At 41.0% G+C, this 21,567-nt stretch overlaps 1 protein-coding gene across 1 annotated transcript; it reads right to left on the reverse strand.

Moving 5' to 3' along the window:
• Positions 1-3,893: 3,893 nt before the first annotated feature.
• On the reverse strand, positions 3,894-20,953 carry NTMT2 (N-terminal Xaa-Pro-Lys N-methyltransferase 2). The gene is made up of 4 exons (XM_054587600.1): positions 20,751-20,953; positions 10,250-10,425; positions 4,938-5,187; positions 3,894-4,222 (listed from the first exon to the last, which is right to left on the reverse strand). Exons 1-4 carry the CDS (start codon positions 20,902-20,904, stop codon positions 3,894-3,896), a joined length of 909 nt encoding a protein of 302 aa, XP_054443575.1. The 5' UTR covers positions 20,905-20,953.
• Between the last annotated feature and the right edge of the window lie 614 nt (positions 20,954-21,567).

The following is a 21,567-nucleotide window of genomic DNA, read 5'->3' on the forward strand; positions in this document are numbered from 1 at the left end:
CTCTGGCCCCAAGTCCCTAACTCTGCAAGTCAGTTATCATTTAAAAAGTCTCTCCTCAACCCTACTCTAGATACATGTATACACACACTCTGCTAATTGAGATAATTTAAAACTATTTTTCACATATTTACTTAATTAGCTTGCAGTGACCTCTGCAAAAACACTGGCCTCTGATGATTATAAAAGGTAGTTTTCTGGCATGGACACCAAAGCATCAAAGCGTCAGCTGGGACGAAGGAAAGCAATAACACAACTGGTTTTAATTACTCCTGACAGGCAGCTGAATGTATCTGCCACAGGTCTTCTCCCCAATACATCACTCAAAACAGACCAGTCACAGGAAATGGTGGAGAGGAAAAAAAAAAACAGGATAAGACCAAAATGTGTCCATAATACAAAGCAGATCATCTTTCACATGGATGACCTTATTCATTTTGTTTTATATTTTTATGATGGTCCTGAATCTATAAAATTGCCGACCCCTTAAGACTTGGCATGCTTCTAAGATGGTGCTTAGAAGTGGTGGCCCACGCTCTCGGAAGAGGAGGTAGGCGAAGATTATACCCATTCATGGATTCCTCTGTAAGCCAAGGGGTCCTCCAAAGTTCACCTAGAATGGCAGGCATGTTTGCAATCAATTCATCTCAGATACAAGTGAGCACCTTCTTCTTATATTCAGCCTTCACAGGACTGACTTCATCTATAACTTGGTTGGTTCTTTGGATTTGTCGCTTCGCTGCTTAGCCAGGAACAGGTGAGGATTAGGAGTTGTTTTGTTATGATTTACTCACAGTTACAATGTATCTTTCTTATGAGGTACAGTCTTTCACATGATGAAACTCTGGGCTTTGGGTTGGCCCTCTTCTTGGATTGACTCATATACAAAAGGGAGAGAGAGATTTTCTTACTAGGCAGGATTTTACCTCAAAAAATTAGGAGGACCTAATTTTTCTTGCTGCAGTCTCCTCCTGAATGCCCGTGTCAGATCCCTGAGCTAACTGCTGCCTTGTTTCTTTGCATTTCCTGTCTGCCAGCTTGTATCACCTGGCCACTGTCTGGACCAGTCTTACACATCCCAGTGCTCATGGGACTTCAGAAGCCCTTGGTGTTTCCTGCTGCTTTGCTCTGATTCCTGTTGGATGCCTCCAGAAACTTAGCCTGTCTCCTGAGCCTTTCTACTACTCGTATGTAACGCTGCCTTTTATACTTTCAACCAAAGTCTGCATCCCTGCAATGTGAGGGTCTGTGCTAAAGACAGGTTCTAACCATGGATGCTCAGTTAAGGAGCTCCATTAAGTGGGCAGTTACAGCACCATGTAAGTGCTGTGTTGCATTACGCAAAGGGTATTAGGGTAGCACATAGTGGGGGCACCTAACAGCTCCTGAAGTGAGGGGAGGTGAGGGAAGGAAGCTTCCCTAGAGTCAGCAATGACTAAACAATCTGGGGCAGATAGAAAAGGAAGAGAGACATCTGATTCTAAGAAAGTAATGCCTGTAAATGCTTGAGCCGTAAGTGGTAGCTCCTTCAGGGAACTACAGGTAGTTAAGTTCAGCTGCAGGGGGCGTGGAGAAACCAAGGGTGAACAGGGAAAGCCTGTGCTAGGTCAGGAAGGGCTCTGCTGTCATTCTAAAGAGTGGGAATTCACACGTAGTAGTAGGGAATCACTGAGAGTTTGTATGTGACATGGTCGTATTTGCCTTGTAGAAAGACCGGCATCAGTATGGAGAATGGATTTTACCATCTAGCTCTCTCCCTGAACCTGGTCCACACTCTTGCCTACCCTACCTAATCTTTCTGTGGCTCTGAAGGGCCCAGCCCCATTCCCCATTCTCCATTATTATCCTCAGACAAAACTAATGAGCAGAATCTGTTTGAAGCCTTATAAACCATACAGATTATCTAAGCCTACATCACAGAGCTAGACTCTCATGGGGACATCGCCTGTGAATCTCTGTTTCATAAAAGTTTCCCAAATGATTCTGGGGCAGCTGTGCTATGCACAGAATTTGGAGCTAACATAGACTGTTACTTACACCAACAGCACAGATGTGTTGATAACATCAGCAGTGTTTGGCTTACTGAATTAGATTCAAGATGGCTGGAGTAAGTTTCACTTAAATGTCTTCCTTTTACAGTATCTCTGACTCTACCCCCAGGATCAGAAAAACCAGTCCCTCCCTTGAACCCTCAAGAACGTTCTCTTGTTTTTTGAATAATATGTCCAAACCCTAACATGACCTATTAGGCAGCAGGATAAGCTCCAAGGGCCTCTCCTCTCAAGTCCCTCTTTCCTTTATCTTGTTATTAAGAGTATAGAGGGCAGATGTTGATAGAATTTACTCTCCAACATCTGTTTTCTCAATTACATTAAGGATAGATATAAAGTTGGGAAACTAGGAGGAACAATAAAAAAAATGGAAAATTTCTAAGGAGAATGGAAAGTGACTTGACTTAGGAAGAGAAAATGGCCTGCTGATCAACCTCAAAGACTGGACCAAGTTAAAGGTCACATATCCATATCTATATCCATATCCATATCCATAGGACAATTCTATTACTTTTTCCATTAGCCCAGGGGCAGAGGCAATTGATAATTGTGTCAGTCAGTATCTGAGTATTGGCAAAGGAGAAAGTCAAGAAGTAACAGAATTAAGGACACTGTTATAAAGAAAAAAAATTCCTGGATGGGTCTAAAAAGAAGATTTGCCTAACTTTCTCCAAGAAAAAAGGATTAAAACTAGCGTGCCCTTGTTTGCCATACTCAGTCCATTTGGTATGGTTCACCGTTGGACTTAGTTCTGCTCTGGCTTGTTCACTAAAGGTTCTACCTCACATTTTGTCATGTTACCCTAGAGTGTGGTGAGTAACAGACAGTAGGTGCCAGGGGCAAGAGTAAGTGACACGGTTTTCCAGTACAAAAACGAAACTAGCAAGGTAACGCTATAATGAAGGAGTAAATGTTTTATAATGCTTGTTTTCCTCTTAAGTAAGAGCAATGCCTTGCAGATAGGATTTTTATGGTGATAGCACATCCATGCCGTAGACCTCCTTTATGTAAATTGAATCTTTGTATTCCCTTGAAGACTCATACATCAAAATAACATATTTAAATCAAAATACAAATGTATGCTTCAACATGAAGATAGTGAGTATTTTAAAGGTAATAAATTAAATTTCATTTCGCTGTGAAAGATGTTTTATTATTTTTAACCAATACCTTAAATTAATCCAGTTCATGTTTCAGGTTTATTACTTCCCTTTTCTCTCCCATGTGCATCCATATCAGTCAAGGAATCAGGAGCGCTGCAAGGAAGCAAGCAGTGCTGGAAGTTGAGAGCTAAAACTAGATTATCAATGATGCTTACTTGTATGTTCACAGCTGAAATTTCAAGGGTACAACACTTTTTCCTGAAAGGAGACACTTCCCCATCTCTGAAATGCAGGCTTCTGTCATCAGATTACATCCACGTAACATCGCTGAAGTGGTGAACTGACCCAAAATAGAAAAGAAAACCATGTATTTTTTAAGAGAAAGACTAACGACAAAATTAAGTAATGGGCTTGTTTTCATAAGATCATTTTGACTGTGATCTTATTAATTGGGAGAGGTTTTGTCTAAGAGAAGTGGTCCCAAAGAGGAAGGAAGTGTAACGCATCTGGCACGAGGGCGGAGAAAGGGGGTCAGACCTTGCCCTAGCCGCTCTGATGCAAGCCTTCAGGGACTGAGGCCATGGGGAGCCCATGAGCGTTGCTCCCTTTCCTTTCCCTGTGTGCACACGTACTGTGCAGGTGTATGCAGGCGTTTTCCCTGATGTTTCCCTTCATTTATCTTTTGGGAAATCCACAGTGCTTGCGTGAACTTCTTTAATTAGTGGAAGCTGGACATACGACATCACCAGTCATTTCCAGACACATGTTGCATCGCTTCTTTCCATCCCTCGGTGGACGACAGGGCGCACCCGTCACTGCGCAGCGCAAGCATCCATACTGGCATGCACTGCTCTGGAAAGCCGTACTGCTTCTCCTGGGCCAGTGCCACCAGCCCGCTCTTCCTGATGAGGCTGTGGAGGATGTGCATGTCTCGAGTCACACTGCTGTCCGAGGTGTCTAAGACACAGCCCTCCCGAGCCACGTTGTCCTTCAGGACGATGACACCATGTTCCTTCAGGCCCTCTCGGCATCGGGAAAGAAATGCAACAAGGTCTTTATCAGTCAGGTACCCTACAGGTGAGGCCAGATAGATGGGGAAACAGGAGGAAACGGTGGGTAGGAAAGGTGAGTAGGAAAGAACCAGGAGACCATTTGTTCTCATCTGTGCATTTTCTAATTGCCCAGATTGTTTTTGTCCCAGGAGGCTTTGAGAATTTACATAAGAGGACAGTGCCCTGTTTGTAAAATAGATATCATACTACCTGGTCTGTTTACCTCATGGGTATGATATAAACTATTGCCCATCCCATGGGCCCTCTCATAGTCCCCCCTACAACGGAACTCTTATCATTCATCTGTGTCTCCAACACGTGCACACCCATATACACACACCGCAAAATCTAATTCGCCGTTGTCTCATTTCCTAAGGATTTAAACCTAAGAAAGTCTAGTTTTGTTAATAAATGGAAATTCATCTTTTGGACTTACTTTTTAAAGTTTTTCAAGTATTTAGGTTTCTTCTAAGATTCAGATTGGTCCCAAGCATTCCATCCCTATGGATGGGAACTGTCAGGCTTATACAAATGATGTCAGATGAGAAATTAGAAGGACCAGAGCTCTTTAGGAGTTCTTGTGATACCCAAGGCCAGTTAAGCGCCCTGGGTGCAGCCACAGCTAGATCTCCCTTTACATCCTTGCTCCCTCTCCTCCAATCCTCAAATGAGTCCAGTGTTGTCTTTATTGTGGGGAGGGGAGAAGGGCAGGTGCAAGGCCATGCAGGACTAACCAGAGACCCACTGAATCCAGATGACATCATATCTCCCCAGCAGGGGTGTGAATTCCTGCAGGCTGGAGCAGTGGTAGTTTTCCACCTTGTCCCCATGGACCTGCAGGTAGTTCTGGGCTTCGAGGAGGAAAGATTCCATCATGTCCACCAGCTCCACGCTGTTGAAAACTGGCAACAAGACATGCTTGCTGACCCTTCCTATCCCAGAGCCGCAGTCCAGGGCACAGTCCGTCCCGGCTCCACCGGGCCCCTACACAAAGGTACAAACACCCACTCTGAGTCTTGGACCTCCAATGACCTCTTCAGGCCAACTTTATTTAGGTCAATTTCATGTAATAAGATGCACTATGTTAAGAGTATTATTCAATGAGTTTGGACAAGTGTGTACAGGGACATACTACCATAATCGGGTCATAGAACGTTCATTTACCTTTTTCAAAAAGTGCCAAAACATTTCCAGTGTTTCTTTTATTTATATTATCCAAATATAGATCTTCAAAAGAACTTCAAAATAGGATTTTAGAAAAATCAAAGCTTGGTAATTTTCTCTTAAGAAATGGACCCTTGAAAGCCCTGTGAAAATAAAACTGCCAACTGTCACTTTGGGTTAAACCCTTTGCTAAATAGACCTACACTATATAGCTTATTACTTTATTTTAAAAAGCAAAGTGATCACAGCCTTTCTGAGTTTTAAGTGTGCTTTTAAATTCATTCAGTGAACATTTCAATTCATTTTATATAATTGAAATTTTATTTTTTTCAAATCAGATTTTGGGGGCTCTAAATCCTCTCCTCTTCTGGTACAGGGGGTGGTTCTGGGGACCTGAGCTGAGGGAATGCTAAGCATCTTTTTCTCGGGCCTGGATTCTCCCGCAGGCCTGGCCCTGATGGCACACAGCACATCCAAGTGGATGAAAGGTGGCCGCAGCAAAATCCTCTCTGTCTTTTTGTGCTAAAAACTGTTTCCTGCTTTTGTATCAGATACTGCATGATTCACTGGGCACAAAAGCCTCTAAATTGTTTAAGTATGTCTGTACATTAAATTCACTGAAGGGGAAGGATGGATAGATAGATAGTGAACAAAGGGGAAATCAACCAAAATTAACTTTCTGAAACTTGTATAAAGTAATATATACCAATATGTACATATACATGGCCAGCTGTATATCTGAGGTGTCTATACAAATCCATCCATATCTTAAAGATTCAGCCGGTCTGATTGATTTGGTTATCATTGGGATGGCTATTGAATAAGTTTTGTCCTAGAAATTACAGTAACAAGATACTTGAAGTTGCCAATGAAGATCTTAAGGAGAAAGCCTACTCTTGATTTCTCAGGAACTAAGGTTTTAAAAAATATATTTAAAAATTTGGCTAAGGATCAAAAGGTGAAGTTTGAGTAGAAGGAAAGATCAGAAATGTGCTTTTCAGTTCACCCAGAAGGCCTTCCTCATAGCAAGAAAAGTGCAGCGAGGAAGAAAAAGTGAAGCAATTATAACTTCTTTCCAAATCAAATGATAATATCCATGATTTATTGAGTGCTTATATGTAGCAAGCTTTTTGCGTATATAATAACTGGAATAATCAAAACAATTCCACAATATGATTATGCCCTAATATGGAAGTTAGGAAACTTTACTTTCTAATGCCACAGAGTTAATGGCAGAACTTAAATCGGAACAGAGAACTGTGTGACTCAAAAGCCCGTTCATCCTTAGGGCTGTCACCTCCGATACCAAGTCTGATTTCCTAAGGAGGGGCTGTCTGATGCTGTGTTGAAAGGAATTCTAAGGCTTCATTCAAACTCAGCAGGAAAGAGGTTGATGACTGGTTAGTGATCTCTGCCTTGAGTATGGGAAGAGGACATCGTAATACATGGGCCATTCATTTGTCATTCCTGCTTATGCCACCTCCCTCATTTGGATATTCTAACTTCAACTAAACTAATTCAGAAAAAAGGCCTAGGCTCAAGGCTTATGTTGGAAAGGCTGTAAAAGAACCCTCATCCAAGTAAATTCATAACATAAGATGTGGGAAGAACAGAAAAATTATTATGAACTACTGAAAATGACTAGTAGAAATTTGTGTGCTCAATAAGAGATTATCACTACAATTTTTTTCTTATTATTACTTGCCCTACAGCCTCTACTGATCATGTTGCTCACATTATTATAGCAAGTGGTTTTAGATGTAGAACTGTGAAACAATAAAGTAGAGAGACCTTGGAGCAATATGCCAGAGGATTTCAAGAAGATTCTGACAGCTGTACTCATTTTTCCCAAAGAACAAAAAAGTGTGAAGCCTCTCTGGTTAAAATGGGGAAGGGCCTCACACACTAAGCCTTCCTGTGGTCCTTCTGATAAGCCCTCAAAGGATCCTAGCACAACCCTGGGGTTTTTTAACCGCTCTTGTCTAATTCTCCTACTTACTCAGGCAAAGCAACTGAGGCCCAGAGAAGTGAAGTGTTTGAAACAGAACTCCCTGGAAAAATTCTACTCTGACTTGTATTATTTTACCAGTTTAGATGTGTAGTATTTGACTACACTTATTCTTGAAACAATGGTTATTTACACATAGAAGAAGACGACTTTCACTCACATCTCGTGCACATCTAGCCTCTCCCCACTGTTTCCTAGTTCTCTCTGATATTCCATGGTTGGAACTGCCTCCCATATGCTGGCACCGCATTTCTCTCTCTGTCTCTAATCTTCATGCAGCTCCTCTGAGAGGGATCTTTAAAGACTGGTCTCAGGGACAGTGGCACCACCTCTTTAACACCGTGACTATCCAGAACTCTGTTTTGGGATCTGAGGCCTTTCCATGAATGTACCAGAACTACATACACTGTGTGACTTCAAAGCAAGAGATTGTTATTTTTATTTTCCTTGATTATGCTCATTAAAATACTCTTAGGAATTTCATTTTGGTCTTGATTCTGCCATTTATTTTGTTTTGAAGAACATTATTTCACATTTCATCCAGTGGAGTTTAAAGCTAAAATGAACAGGGCTAAAGGCCACTGTATAAAAACCATGAAGCATATGTAACAAGCTAAACTCAAAGTTTTCAGTTGTGCAATCTCTGAGAAATGTCAAAAAAGAAATGCCATCAAATACCGAAAACTTTTTACAAATTGTTACCCCTCCCTGCCAAAAAGCTAAAACAGAGGAAAGTTATCGGCTATGCCGTGAACATCATCTTGATATCATTTATTTGCTAAAGTAAACCCATTTGTGACAAGTTTAAGCACCGTTTCTGACCATCCCATGTCACTGAGTGTTCAAAGGAAAGCCAAACTTTAAACCATCCGCCTTTTCCCGATTGGCTCAGGGATAAAGCGTGTCAAGTCCTTATAGTCCCTCTCCCCTTGAATCTTGACCTGGACACTCATTTAGGAGATTATTAAATAGGTCAGAGTTCCGAAATATTCTTTTAAAAAGACCAAGTTTGTACTTAGAGGTCACAGCTTCATGATGAGTTTTGTCTACTAAGAAGGACCCCTCATGTTTGTTTGGAAAGAGCAGCTCACGCTTTCCAACATAAATACGCAAGCACAAGTCTGCTTCCCTTCCCAGGCCCGTGGGCGTGTGGATGGGCTCTGTCTGACCAGCATCCCTGCGGTCTGCCTGGCATTCCACACGGAGTGACAAGACAGCTGGATTACTAACTAAGCCTCTGAAATGCAGTGGGATCAAAGTCCACTTCACCACCAGGCAAGCAGGAGGCGTTGCTCTCTGCCAGACTAGAGGAGACTTGAGGTCTGTGGTCCATAAAAAAAAAAAATTAAAATGCAGGGATTTTTTTTTTTTTTTTTCATGAGACAAATGGAAAAAACATGTCATGGTTAAGAGCAGGGAGTTTGGTGTCAGACAGACCTGTCTGGGCTTAAGTTCCAGCTCTGTTTCTTACCAGCTGTGTAACCTTGACAACTTAACCTCTCCAAACCTCAGTTTCCACAACCAAGAAAAAGAAGATAGTAATAGTACTTACCTCCTGGAATGGCAAAGAGTCAACAAGAGATCCTTCTAGAGGGTTTGGCAGAGTGACCAGCCGTCTCAGAAAAAGCACTCAGTGAAATCAGGCAGCAACAGATTTAGAAATACTCCAGGTTAAGCTGACCTGTGAACAACCTTGGCCATCCTCCCCAGCTCCATAGTCCTTACTGCTGCAGCTGACGCCCAGACACTTTGGCCCCAGTGGGCACTCCCTCCTGACCCTATCTTTTCTGCTCAGGCTCTCAGTGCTCCAGGGAGACCTGCTGTAAAGTGAGCCTCACCTTACGCTTCTAAGTAGGCTGACAGCCTAACCCCAAATACTTGTCATATTTACAATGTTTCCTTTATCAGAACAAAACCAGCTCCAAATTTCAAACTAAGGACTTCATAATAAATTGAAACAAAACCTGTTTGCCAGTTAGGACTTTATATCATCAGTAGGACTTAAGGCAGCTTTATTGTTCTAACAACTAAGTGAAGCTCCTTAAAGTATAATGAAATGTGTTTTATGAAAGCCTGTTATTATCATTAGTAGCAATGAATTAGATTTATTGGGTAACAATTGTGTGCATTAAAGCAAACACTTTACACACATGATCTCATTTGGCTGTCATTTATTCACTGAGGCAGGCTCCATGGTTATGCCCTAGTCGGAGTTAAGAGGACAGGCCCAGAACATTTAAGCAGGAAGCCCAACATTGCTTATACAGTGAGTAAAAAAAACATAATGACTCCAGAGCTCAAAATTTTGGCCCCTACTCTACACTGTCTCCATACAACATAGAGCAAGGAATTGGAGTTTCATCCAACACTGGGCCACAAAGGGATCCCATTCTTTCAAAACAATGTTCGAGCTATGTATAAAATAATATTAAGAGATTCTACTGCACATACCATTTTTAAGCCAAACATAAGCATGCATTCCCTTACCACATCAAATTTTTATTAGAGACAATCACTAATGCACCCCAAGATCCTAAATGGCATGATGTCTCATCAATTATCTGGCTGTCGGCTCTTTACTATGAGGCTCTAAAATAGATGTCCTCTTAACCCCCAACGTGTAATATTAGCACTGCTGGTTCACCTTTCCCTGAAGTGTGAGTGATTAGATGGTGCTTAGGAGGGTGAAATGCCAAATGGGATAAACCAGTGGCTTGACATGACCCATCCTTTCTGAAAATCTTAAAGCAGGCTTTCAGGCTGAACTCTTGGCTATGCCATACGGCTTTAATACGACTTAACAACACAGAAGCATGCAAGCTCAATATTTGCAAGAACTTTGCGTCTTCATCAAGCTGTAGTTAGATAACTCACCCCAACAAACTTCCTAAGAAATTCTCGAGAGGCCTGGATATCTGGATTGGACAGTTCAATGAAATTTCCCATCATCCCCTCTTCTGTAGCTGGTACTTCTCGGTAGAAAAGTTTAGCTCTGGCATAGAACTGCATCTCACCATTGATGACTTGACTTGTCAAAGCATATAATTTCACTGCAAATGAAATGTTATTAATATTTATGTGACAGAACAAATTCAGTGTTATCACACATTGATTTTCTCTTAGAAGCCTGCACATTGTACTGTGGATGAACAGATACTGGTTTGATGTCAGAAGACCTGCTGAGTTTGGCTCAGTGACTTACTTGCTGTGTAACCTTGGCAAAACTTCTTAACCCCTCTGAACTTCTGCAATCTATGTATAAATCATAATCGTGGCATTTTTTCATGATTTAATATCCTATTGTTTAATACAACTATAGCTTATCACTGTACTTAATGCTTGTTACAGTAGAATATAAAATGTCACAAGTTTCACAGTGAGTTTTATCTTTGAGCTCCAAACGTGTAATGAGAATCTAATCATTAATCCTTCTAATCACAAGATAGATTAGGGGTAGCTATTTTTTCATCTCTTTTTCAAGCAACTCATATTCAAATACCTCTTTGCACCAATATTACAGAAAATGTGCTTAAGCTCTATCTTCTGAAAATAATAAAAAGAGATATAATATTTAATGAGCAACTATTTTGTACCAGGTAGTGGGCTGGGCATATTATACTATGATATACTATGTCATTTCAAAAACCATATAGAAACTATATGATATATTATTTAAGACCTTTTTAGAAAAATGTATGTTCCAACTTCTGAAGGGTATATATTTAAGTGTGTTTTATAAACCAAAATGCATCCTTGCAGATATAAAATATCTTCATTAGAGCACATTCAGGAGGAAATGATAGGAATTAAACGAAAGAGAGGAACTTCTGGTTCACGACTGCAGGCTGAATACATGCATTTGTCTTCTCTCCTTCTCAGTACTCCCCAAGAATTGTTTTAATAAACTCCACCCATGACAGTGAAGAAAATGAGAGGGGGCCACTGGTGTACTCATGATTTCAACAAATTTCTGGAAGACAAAGGGTACGTGGAACAACGTTAAGAACTTGCAATGCAGGACAGTTGCAAAAGGAAGTGATGGTTAACAAAAAACCTGTCTACATACCAACCAGTGAGGGGACCAGTGTGCACCCCCACAAAGCAGCAGGCATCACAGCTATGACCCTGGGGGTGGGGAATGGGGATATGTCTCTCTTATTAAAAAAAATTTAGGGAAATAGTCTCCATTACCTAGAACCACAGACCCTGTCCTTTACTCCTAACTGCGAATAAACAAATGATTTCCAAAAACATGGGGGTAAAATGGCAACCTGAAAGAAAATGTAGAACTGAGCCCAAAGGAAATAGAAATAACCCTGGAAACATGTGAATTTAAACCAAAACAACAAAAAGTTAATATATCCTTGGAGAGAGATGAGAACTGCTGCATCTATAAATCAAAGATAAGATGCCAAGAAAATGATCATTCAAAGAATAACGAAGACTTCTTAGAAATTAAAGTTTTGATTACCAGAAGCTTGCATATAATACTGAGTACATTTATCAGGACACAAGCGCAAAGAAAGATAAGGGAAACAGAAAAAGATTAGAGCTATAAAGACAATTTAGGAGGCCCAGCATCAAGCTGATTAGGATTCTCAAAAACAGAGAAAATGGAGGGAAGAAAATTATTTAAAAAATAACATAAAATTTCCTAGATCTGAGATTGTAAGATCTCAGCATGGGCTAAATAATAAGTAAAAGCTACATTTATACATATCCTCAGGAAATTTCAAAATGCAAAGAGTAATGAGAGGATTCTAAAGATACTTCCTTTAAGTATCTTTGACCTTATAGTAGGGTTGCCAAATTTAGCAAATAAAAATACAGGAAACAAAATTAGTTTTGAATTTCAGATAAACAATGAATAATTTATTAATATAAACACTCAAAATATCACACATTGCATGTGGCACACGTATACTAAAAACTTACTAGTTGATTATTTTAAATTCAAATTTATCTGACATCTTATTTTATCTGGCAGCCCTACATTCAAAGGACTAGAAACAGGTTTATAACACATACCTCATGAGAAACACTGGGAAACAAGGGAGCAGTGTCATTAGTGTTCTGTGGGAAGATTATTTGGAAACTAAAATTTAATCCCCGGTCAAATGTGAAAGAATATTTACCTCCTATGGATTTGTTCCTCAGAAGTTCCTTGAAGCTATATTTCAGTCCAATGAAGATTAAAATAAAGAGAAGATATTTGGCGAAAGATGAAATTAAGCCAGTAGTCCAATGACAAGAAATACCCAAATCACAAATATTTATCAGCTCTAGAAAGAAATCCATTTATATTACAACAGAAAACATAGGCTTCAAAAACAGTATCTTCAAGAAGTATAATGAACTGGATTCTGAACAACAGGCAGAGTAGATAAGAAGAGAAGAGACAGTGATGTCCTATGGAAGATATATTTTTAATCTCAACCACAAAAAATAAAAAGACTGTTGAAAGCTCCAAGCAAAATATGCAACAGTACAAAAATGTTATGACCAGGATATGAAGCAAACCAAAATATGACATAAGTTTGAGTAGAAGGAATATAAGAGAATCTGTTTAACCTTAACTAGGAACATCTTTCTTCAGGTAACACCAAGATTGTGATGTTGGACTAGTGCACTGCTTGGCTCTGAATTCAACAATAATTACATAGTCCCAAATTTTTATTCTAAAAGTTAAAAATCCAATAAACACCACTTATATTGAAATGTTCCATTGTAATTTGTTCCATCTGTGGAGTTACATCAGTATTATCCAACTTCAAGACATTGGAGCCAATGTTTGGGTCCTTGAACAATGATAAATTTGCTGAAAGGGATGTAAGGATCAGTTCCCATGCACATCATTTTCTAGAGACTAAAAATATTATATACTACATTTCCCATATATATTAACTGTTACACATAGTTATTTTAAAAATACAAACCTTTTCAAAGTATTAATGTATAGACAATTTTTGCCATTTTATACACAAATTAGTTATTGATTGAGAAAAGGCAACATTAAAAGGAGAGTCCTCATGTTCAAAAACACTGGGAAGCACTGACCAAACCAATGCTGCTTCCCTCGTACTTTGTAAAGTGTTGTATAAACAGCAGGTGGCTCAATAAATGCTTATAAATTCAACAGGGATGACAAAAATCAAGTGTCACCATCTCAGTAACATGGCTGTTCGAAATTCCACTGTATGTCTCAGAAAACCAGGCTAGGAAATAGCAGTTCATAGCGTCCGACTAGAATCGAATGCTGCCTTGGATCACAGGCAAGCCACAGCTCAGCGCTCTCCTTGATCCAACCAAAGCAGCGAAACAGCCACGCTCATCATCACCTGCTTAAGTCAACTCGTCGGCCGAGTCTATTAAAGCCCTTAATCTGGAAATGGGAACGGACCATTATGCCAGCAACATTTAGACCACAAGTGAATGCCAACCTCAGCAGGGGTCAGACTCAATAGGCAAGTTTTTATGGTTATGGGCTTGAGTTCTCATTTTCACCTAATTGACAGGAGCATTTCACTAAAAAGATATATGAGGCGTCATGGCCAGCCCCAAGTTCTCCCCGCCTGATAGCTCCTGCTGTAGTGCAAGGTGGCTCAGATAAGGTGATAATCAGTCATCCGTTCAAACCTCTTCATTATAGAAATACATCTAGTGGCTGCTTCTTACAGGATTGCCATGTCTCTGTAAATTGGGGCAGTCTAACACAGAGACTAGATAATCTCAGTTCAGCATTCTATGGTATTTACTTCTTGACCTACTTTATGAACTGAGCTCCCAAGGGCCTTCCAATGGTTTACTTGGTACAGAAAGAAAAACAGAGGTTCATTTGCCCTGAGTAAGAATAAAGATCTTGTGACTTCTCTAAAAAAAGTGTTGTTAATAGCTAAGTGAATATGATTGCTGAGTATCTTTTTTATTTTTGAAAGATTGGATATAGCTATTTCAGGCTTTATTTCAGATATTAGACATGTTTGTCAAGTGGAAATTGGTCTCAGAATCTCCAGAGGGTAAACAGGTGAGGTTGAGACAGCGAGTTAGAAATGATTCAACACAGAATATTGGGTCACATGAGCCTTTTATTTACAAGAAAAAGTACGATTAAAAACAGCCCTTATGAAAGGTAAAGCCTTCCATAAAAAAGATTTACTGGTGAGCATTTCCCAGTTTAGTCATTAAAGAAGTAATGGTTAAAATGGAAAGAAACAAACCAAGTGTCCAAGAAGAAAGGAAGAAAATATCTAGGTGCAATGGAATATTATTCAGCCATAAAAAAGAAGGAAATACTGCTATTTGCAAAAATACGGTGGACCTCGAGGGCATTATGCTAAAGTGAAATAAGTCAAACAGAGAAAGACAAATACTGTGTGATCTGACATATCTGTGGAATCTAAACAAAAAACAAAAAACCTCATACCTAACTTTTTTACCACAATAGGGGAGGGTGGGCAGTGGGACTTCATCAATATCTCTGGTGGAATCCGAAGGTCTGGGTGTGCCAGAATGCTAGAAAGTTGTCACTACTGGTCTTGGAATTGTCCTGAGAGCCCCCCTAGGTTTCACTTGTTCTTGTGTGCTTTAGGTATCTGGTACTTCTTGTATCTAAATGATGTATGGCCAACCCTCAAAAGTTTTAGAGGGCTTTTTCCTTTTCAACTGAGGGCTAGTTCAGTATTGGGATAGCAGGGAAGGTTCCCCACTTCAGTCAGGATCCACTCAGGCTGCCCTGCAGGTCTCACCCCCTGCCTGCCGGCGGAGTGCTGCCCTGACTCTCTGCTTCTGCTAGTGTCCCAGCTGCCTACTGTCAAACCGTGAAAGGCCGAAGTCAGACAGAGGTCCTGGAGACTTTTCCTATGAAATTATGCACAGAAAGAGCCAGAAGCTGACTAAGCAGCTGCCCTGCCTCTGTGACTCTCTCTGCTGCATCCTGTAGTGACATCTGTCACCACACTTTGCGCTGAAATAATGGGTGGGTCTCCCCCCTACACTGACCTCTTCAGGATAAGGCTATGTCTTTTCTTTATAATCCCAGCACTTGCTATTATGCATAACGCACAGTAGACCTCCTTTGGATGTTCACAGAGTAAACGAGTATTAACTAGTGTTTTGTACTTCAACAAAGGAGTGAGCAGCTGTAAGAGAAAGCTGACATAAGCACACACAACTCAAACTTTCTGTGCCATTTATGAAATGTCCTCCTAATTAGGCATACCCAAGTAATTAAAAATTAGCTATAATTGATCAAACGTGTATATCTAGCAGACTATGTCACATAGATGTTACATCTTCTGCATGCTATATCTTTATGTGTATATAGATAGAACATAGAGAAGATACAACGTTTTCTCTTGTGTAGACATTACATGCAGAAGAGAGCAAGGCATTAAGAGATTAACTCGCTTGCCGAGGATTGAGTAGCTGGGGAGTGGCACAGCTGGGGTTTAAACCCGGGTCTATTTAAACCCGAACCTGTATCTCATCCTCTCACACTATAGCTGAAAGTCTACTAAGTAAAAAGGGAACTTACCTGGTTCCCCATTTCTTCAAAGAGGAAAAAAAGATCTTGCAGCATTTGCATTGTAGAGGTCGCAATAAACATTTGGAAACATATCAACTATGCCGTGAGTTGTGGAGGATGAAGTCAATGTGCAAAGTGCCAGTAGTTGCATGCTGGGTCTCGTCTGGAAGTTCCGAGTATCTCATAGGAAATATTGTTATCAACTCTGGCTTTTAATTATGATGGGAAGTGGGTGACCTTTGTTCTTATTTTCCTCTTTAGTGACTGATGCTTCTAAAAAGGGGTCAGTGAAGGGAGTACTAACAATTGGTGGGTACTGCCTATGTGCCAGGCATTCTGCTGGGCACTTTCATATCATCTCACACATTATCTCTTTTGAGCCTCATAATGATACTACAAAGGGGAGTGGGTGTGATAATCATCATCCGGTAGATGAGTAATGAGAGAACCAGAAAGATTTGCTAACTTACTGAGTATCACATAGAAGTAAGTGTTGTAGCCATGTCCTAACCCATACCTATTTAAACGGAAAGACTTTGTTCCTTCTGCTAAATTACATGGGACCATTATTCTAAATGTGGTGTTAGATTAAGCCTTTAGCAGTGTCCAAGAGTAATAGACTCTTACTCAATTTTTAATTAATGAGTATCCAGTAACATTTGTGTACTCAGAAGTGTGCTGTGGATAGTGCTAGAAGAGTTATCGAGGGGTAACTTACATGAACATTTCTAATTGGGCTCTATGTATATTGGCTCCTTTGAACACTGGTACACAGACTAGAGATTTATATAAATTGTTTTCCTATGCGCCTTCCTATTTATTCACAAACAGCCATCTTTAGAAAATGCCCTCACTCCAAGTCTCTAACTGAACGTGGGCTGGTATAACTAGATTATGTGAACCTACTCACTGGCCTGCCTGTCTGATTGGTTATCTCAGTAGAAGGTCAGTGCTCTCCCTAGACTATATTTAATACTCCTGTCAAATCAAAAAGTGTGGTAAAACTTACATTGCTGCCCACATTAGTACGTTGCCATTTACATCGGGAGGCAGCATGATGGCATGGTTAGAAAAGACAGGCTCTGGGGCTAGATGGCACGACTCTGACCCTGCTCCCTCTACCCACCACCAACACATGATCTCTCGCAAGTTACTGCACAGCTCTGCGCATCCTTTCTCAGATACCAGGTGGGGAATAGCAGTAGCACCCAATAGGTATGTTGTAAGGATTAACTGAGATAACACACGCAAGCCACTGAGAACACTAATAGGCTTGTTTCCATTTCTTTCTGAAGACCTGTTGTATTCAGTGGCATAGATACGTCTGCCACTGGAGATTTGAGCCAGAACTATTTCAGTAAATGCCCCTGTGACTGAAGGTCACTATGTAGTGTGCTGGTGTGAGGCTGGCTGCCTATCACAGGCCATTGGAAGGAGGAAGGAAGAAAGGAAAGAAGGAATCAAGTAGTCTGCTGAGCCACAGCTCTTCCCATAACCACCCCAGACAACAGGCTCTCTGTGCAGACTCTGAAGTGTGGGCTCCGCGGCCTTTTAAAAGAAGGGCTTTATTTTCACTTCTATGAAGCCTTGAAATCATCAAAAGGAGGGGAAGCCAACTGTAAAACACCCCGGCAGAGCTGAGGAGGGAGCACGTCCACTGGCTGAGTTTCATTTCCACGTGAGAAAGCTTCAAATCCTTCATGGCCAGAAACACCCTCTAGTGAATTCCGCTCACCACCTTGGGTGCTGCCTGTTCTAAGGAAGGCTCTGTGGCGACTTTGAGGGAGCTGGCTCCAAGGAAGGAAAAGACAAAAACTGGCACGTATTGAGCATTGACTACTTCCACTTACATAATTAGTTGCAGTTGATCCTTCTGACAGACCTGCAGTTTTGTGCAAAATGATGCTCAAGAGACTTCAGTAACTTACAGAGGTGACTTCTCTACCAACAGCATGTCAGAATTTGAACTCAGGACTTTGGTGACCTGCTATTCATTATCAGTAGGGGGCCATTTAATTTTTTTAACAGATATTTATTGAGTTCTTTCTGTGTTCCATGAGCCATGGAACATAGTACACATGGTAAATGGTAAATGCATAGATATAGAAGAGGACAAAATAGATGAGTATCTACTCTCATGGGAACTAGAGTCCATTAGGGGAACTGACACGTAAATGCATTCCCTTAGTATATGTTAAAATCTCCTGGGACAAAAACCAAGGGTTGGGGAAGTTAATTGAGGGTCTGGGGAAGCCTTCTGATTGGGTACAGTCATACTGGCAGATGAGGCATATGTGCTGATTCTGTTCTGCACCATCCAGAGACGATGGAGTTGGCTACATTAGAGACACTTAAGCTTTTGCCGTGAGAAAAGAAAAAGCTGCAAAAATTCTGAGTGTTCACAGAGCTGAGAGTCTGCCTGCCCTACACACTCAATTTAAAGCTTTTGAAGATTAACAAAAAGTTACTTGTAGATTTGTCTTCATTACCAGACTATAAAATCCTGAAGAACAGAGTCTATGGCTTATTAATGTTTGAACCTTCTCTGGCAGACAGAACAATAGGAGTTCCATAACACCTATTGCACTAACTACAATTGGATTGATCCGAAAGAGGCAATGCCTAGTGTTTCCGTCTCTTAAAAGGACACCTTTTTGGACCCCTGTGGCATAAACGTTTGCTAGCAGCCAAGTAAGCACGTACACCTCCCACTGCCCAGCATCCCCGCTGTTAGGCAGGGCATGTGACTAGTTCTGGGCAATAATCTCTAAACAGATGTAATGTATGTCTTTCTGGGCCAAAGTGTTTAAGGGCTGGTAGGCAAACCTTTAGCTCCTATCTTCCCTTGCCAAGGTGTCTAGTGATGTTTTAGGTGGTGAAGCCTTCCTCATCCTGGATCCCTGAATGCCTTTGGGCAACATAGCCCCTGCCCCCCAATAATGCATGCTGGAATGATGTAGCAAAAGTGAAAAATAAACTTTTGTATGTTCAGCCATTGAGATTTCAGGGTTAATTTATTATTGTAGACTAGCCTGGTCCATACTGATTAAAATAGCCCTCAGTTGTTAAAGAGTTACTTTGGATGGGGCTAGCTCTGTTAGTCTCAGGGCAACTGTTTGGACTGAAGTATAGGGTAAGAGAAAGTGAGCAGAGCCCATTTTTTGAAAACCAGCTCAGGGAAAAGGAGCCATGCTTGGCTTAGAATCAATTCCTCATTTCCCCGCATGTTTATGCAACCCCATAGATCCTGCAGAAGTGCCCCCAAGCTGCTGGGAGGCCAAGAGGATCGAGCAAGGCATCAGAAAAATCTCATTTTTCCTGCATTTTCCTGGGCTTTCATGGGAGACTTTGTCTAAAGGTTTGATTTTAATAGTAAATGTTTATAAAAGGCTGGAAATCATTGATAAGCCATCAGCACATTCACAAAGGAGAAAAATACAGACAAAAATCGAAATGACTGTTCTAGACAGAAAAAAAGAGGATTGAGGCCAAATGTAAATTATTCTCCACTTGTCCCAAATAATTTTCATCTGCTTGTCAGAAAAGACTGTTTTGTTCTTTCTTTTTAATTCATTTTAACTACTTTCAGAGATTAAGTTCCTTTTCTCTCTAGTCATTATTCTTAAAATGTGGCAGTTATCTGCACCAGTTACCGTAATTGCTGTTTTAAGAGAATTATTTATAGACAGCGTGATCTACCCAAAGGAGCCCTGGTTTTAGTATTTGGTGAGATCTTGTCACCTTGGTGTTTTATTTTCCTTGTTTGAAAAAATGAGAAGGGGTTGGGGGGAATGAAGGAAACAAATAATGATACTTACCCTATATATCCTGTAGTGCAGCTGTGAGGGTCTATGAGAAACATATAAATACGAGATGAAAGTATTTGTATGTCTAGAAGTGAAAATCACCTCAGGAATGGATTTATAAAAAGAGACTTTGGCAGACTGCTAGCATATAGTTTCTCGAATGGAATTCAAAGAACACGTAGCCCCTTTCACGTCTGGAACCTTGGTCACGTCAAGCGCACAATGGGGCTTTCAGACAACCTTAAGAAAAAAGACTGGGACTGATACATGCTGTTTCTGCTTTCACTGGGGGAAAATATAAATCAAAGGGTGATACTTCGCTCTTTAATTGGAAGTTATTTCCTTTTTAGTGCTGTAAGGAGTGCGCTGAAGTGACCACTGTTACAGAGACTAAGAAAAGTAGTATAGAGAAACCAGATAAGCTTTTTATTGCCTGATTGTCTAATTCTCTGAAAACTGGAGGAAATAACTAAAATGGAGACACACTGATGCCTCAGTTTTTTTCTTAATTTTCAAAGACCAAACTAAAGTCTGCTCCTTTTAAACTCTATTCTGGCTCAGAAAGGCCAGAAAGGATCATGTGGCCTGAATAAGCATGCACGCGCGCGCGCGCGCACACACACACACACACACACACACACGGACATATTGATCTATTTCTACTAGTTTGTTTTTAACTCTTAGTTGATATGCTCTGCATTAATACTCTCATCTTTGAGTTACCTAATTTTCCCACCTTTATATTAAACATGGAATTCAGTTTCCATAAGCCTGATACTCAGTTAACCAACACCCAGAAAAGCAAATTACTGTGCCTGAGGGTGCATGGAAGTCCCAAAATAGAGACCTGACTTGCCAGGCAGCACTCAGTCTTTGCACTCTCCACAAAGAATGTCATTGACACATTTAAGCACACGGACACCTTCCTGGGTTCTTTGCATCTGAAAAGCGTCCTTGTTCTGACCGCTCTCCCAGAAGTCCCACAACCTCACACAGCCCCTGTAGTCCTTTCTCCTTCCTTATCTAGTAGCTCTGACTCACTTACCCAGGGGAATTTTTTCCAGCAGGTAGAGATAGCTCTGAAAGAAGTCATTGCGAATAGCTTTGTGGAGGATAAAGGACATGCTATGTCGACAGAGTTCATCGTCGGTCTTCTGCCAGCGGGATCTAAAGGCAAAATGGGCTCCCAGGTGGGCCATGGAGAAGGGGGATAATATTATTCCCACAGAGAAAGGAAGCTTGCCTGGCCGCTTCTTTGAATTAGCGTTCTCTTCCCACCCGAACTTGAGACTGTCATTTTAAACCAGTGCCCTGTCCATCTATATCAGGACAGGCCGTCATGAGGTGTTGGGGGAGGGTGTAGCAGGCACCAGAGGTCAGGCTTTTGGCACCTCCACCCGTCTGACTGCTTGGGTGACACCATTCCAAGCCAGCAGGTGCTAAGTAAAGATGAAAACAGGCTGAGCGAGAGCCTGCCTCCTCCAGGGAAGAGCAGCGCACCTCCCTCCTTCAGCAGCCTCTTCAGTGGGCACCAGCCCAGCCGCCAACACCCTGAATGTTTGCTTTCATTGGGCTCCTAAGTTGGAGTAGCCTCATTTCCATTTCAAAGAGTTGTGAATATTTTGCAAGAGATCCTGTTCCCTGATTTTCATCCACCCCTCCTGGAACACTGAATCCTCAAGTTACAAGGACCCTTCAAAGTCATCTTAGCTACCCCCACTCCTTTCATCAGTACGACTTCGCCCAAATCGTCTCATAAAGATGGATATGTGTTTCCCATTTTGAAGAGTCTTCAAGAGGTACAATTATATGAAAGCCTGTTCTGGTGTTAAATATCCTTCTGTTAGCAAACTCTTCCATCT

Source organism: Pteronotus mesoamericanus, unplaced genomic scaffold (assembly GCF_021234165.1).
Source record: "Pteronotus mesoamericanus isolate MK-2021 breed Mesoamerican mustached bat unplaced genomic scaffold, CSHL_Meso_final scaffold_1186, whole genome shotgun sequence".
NCBI lineage: Eukaryota > Metazoa > Chordata > Mammalia > Chiroptera > Mormoopidae > Pteronotus > Pteronotus mesoamericanus.

Coding starts and splice junctions, on each gene's coding strand:
- NTMT2 (XM_054587600.1), bottom strand. CDS start 20,904: ATGGCCCACCTGGGAGCCCATTTTGCCTTTAGATCCCGCTGGCAGAAG. Junction 5,188..10,249: donor TTCTTAGGAAGTTTGTTGGG/GTGAGTTATCTA, acceptor ACCTTTGTGTAG/GGGCCCGGTGGAGCCGGGAC. Junction 4,223..4,937: donor CTGGATTCAGTGGGTCTCTG/GTTAGTCCTGCA, acceptor CCTCACCTGTAG/GGTACCTGACTGATAAAGAC.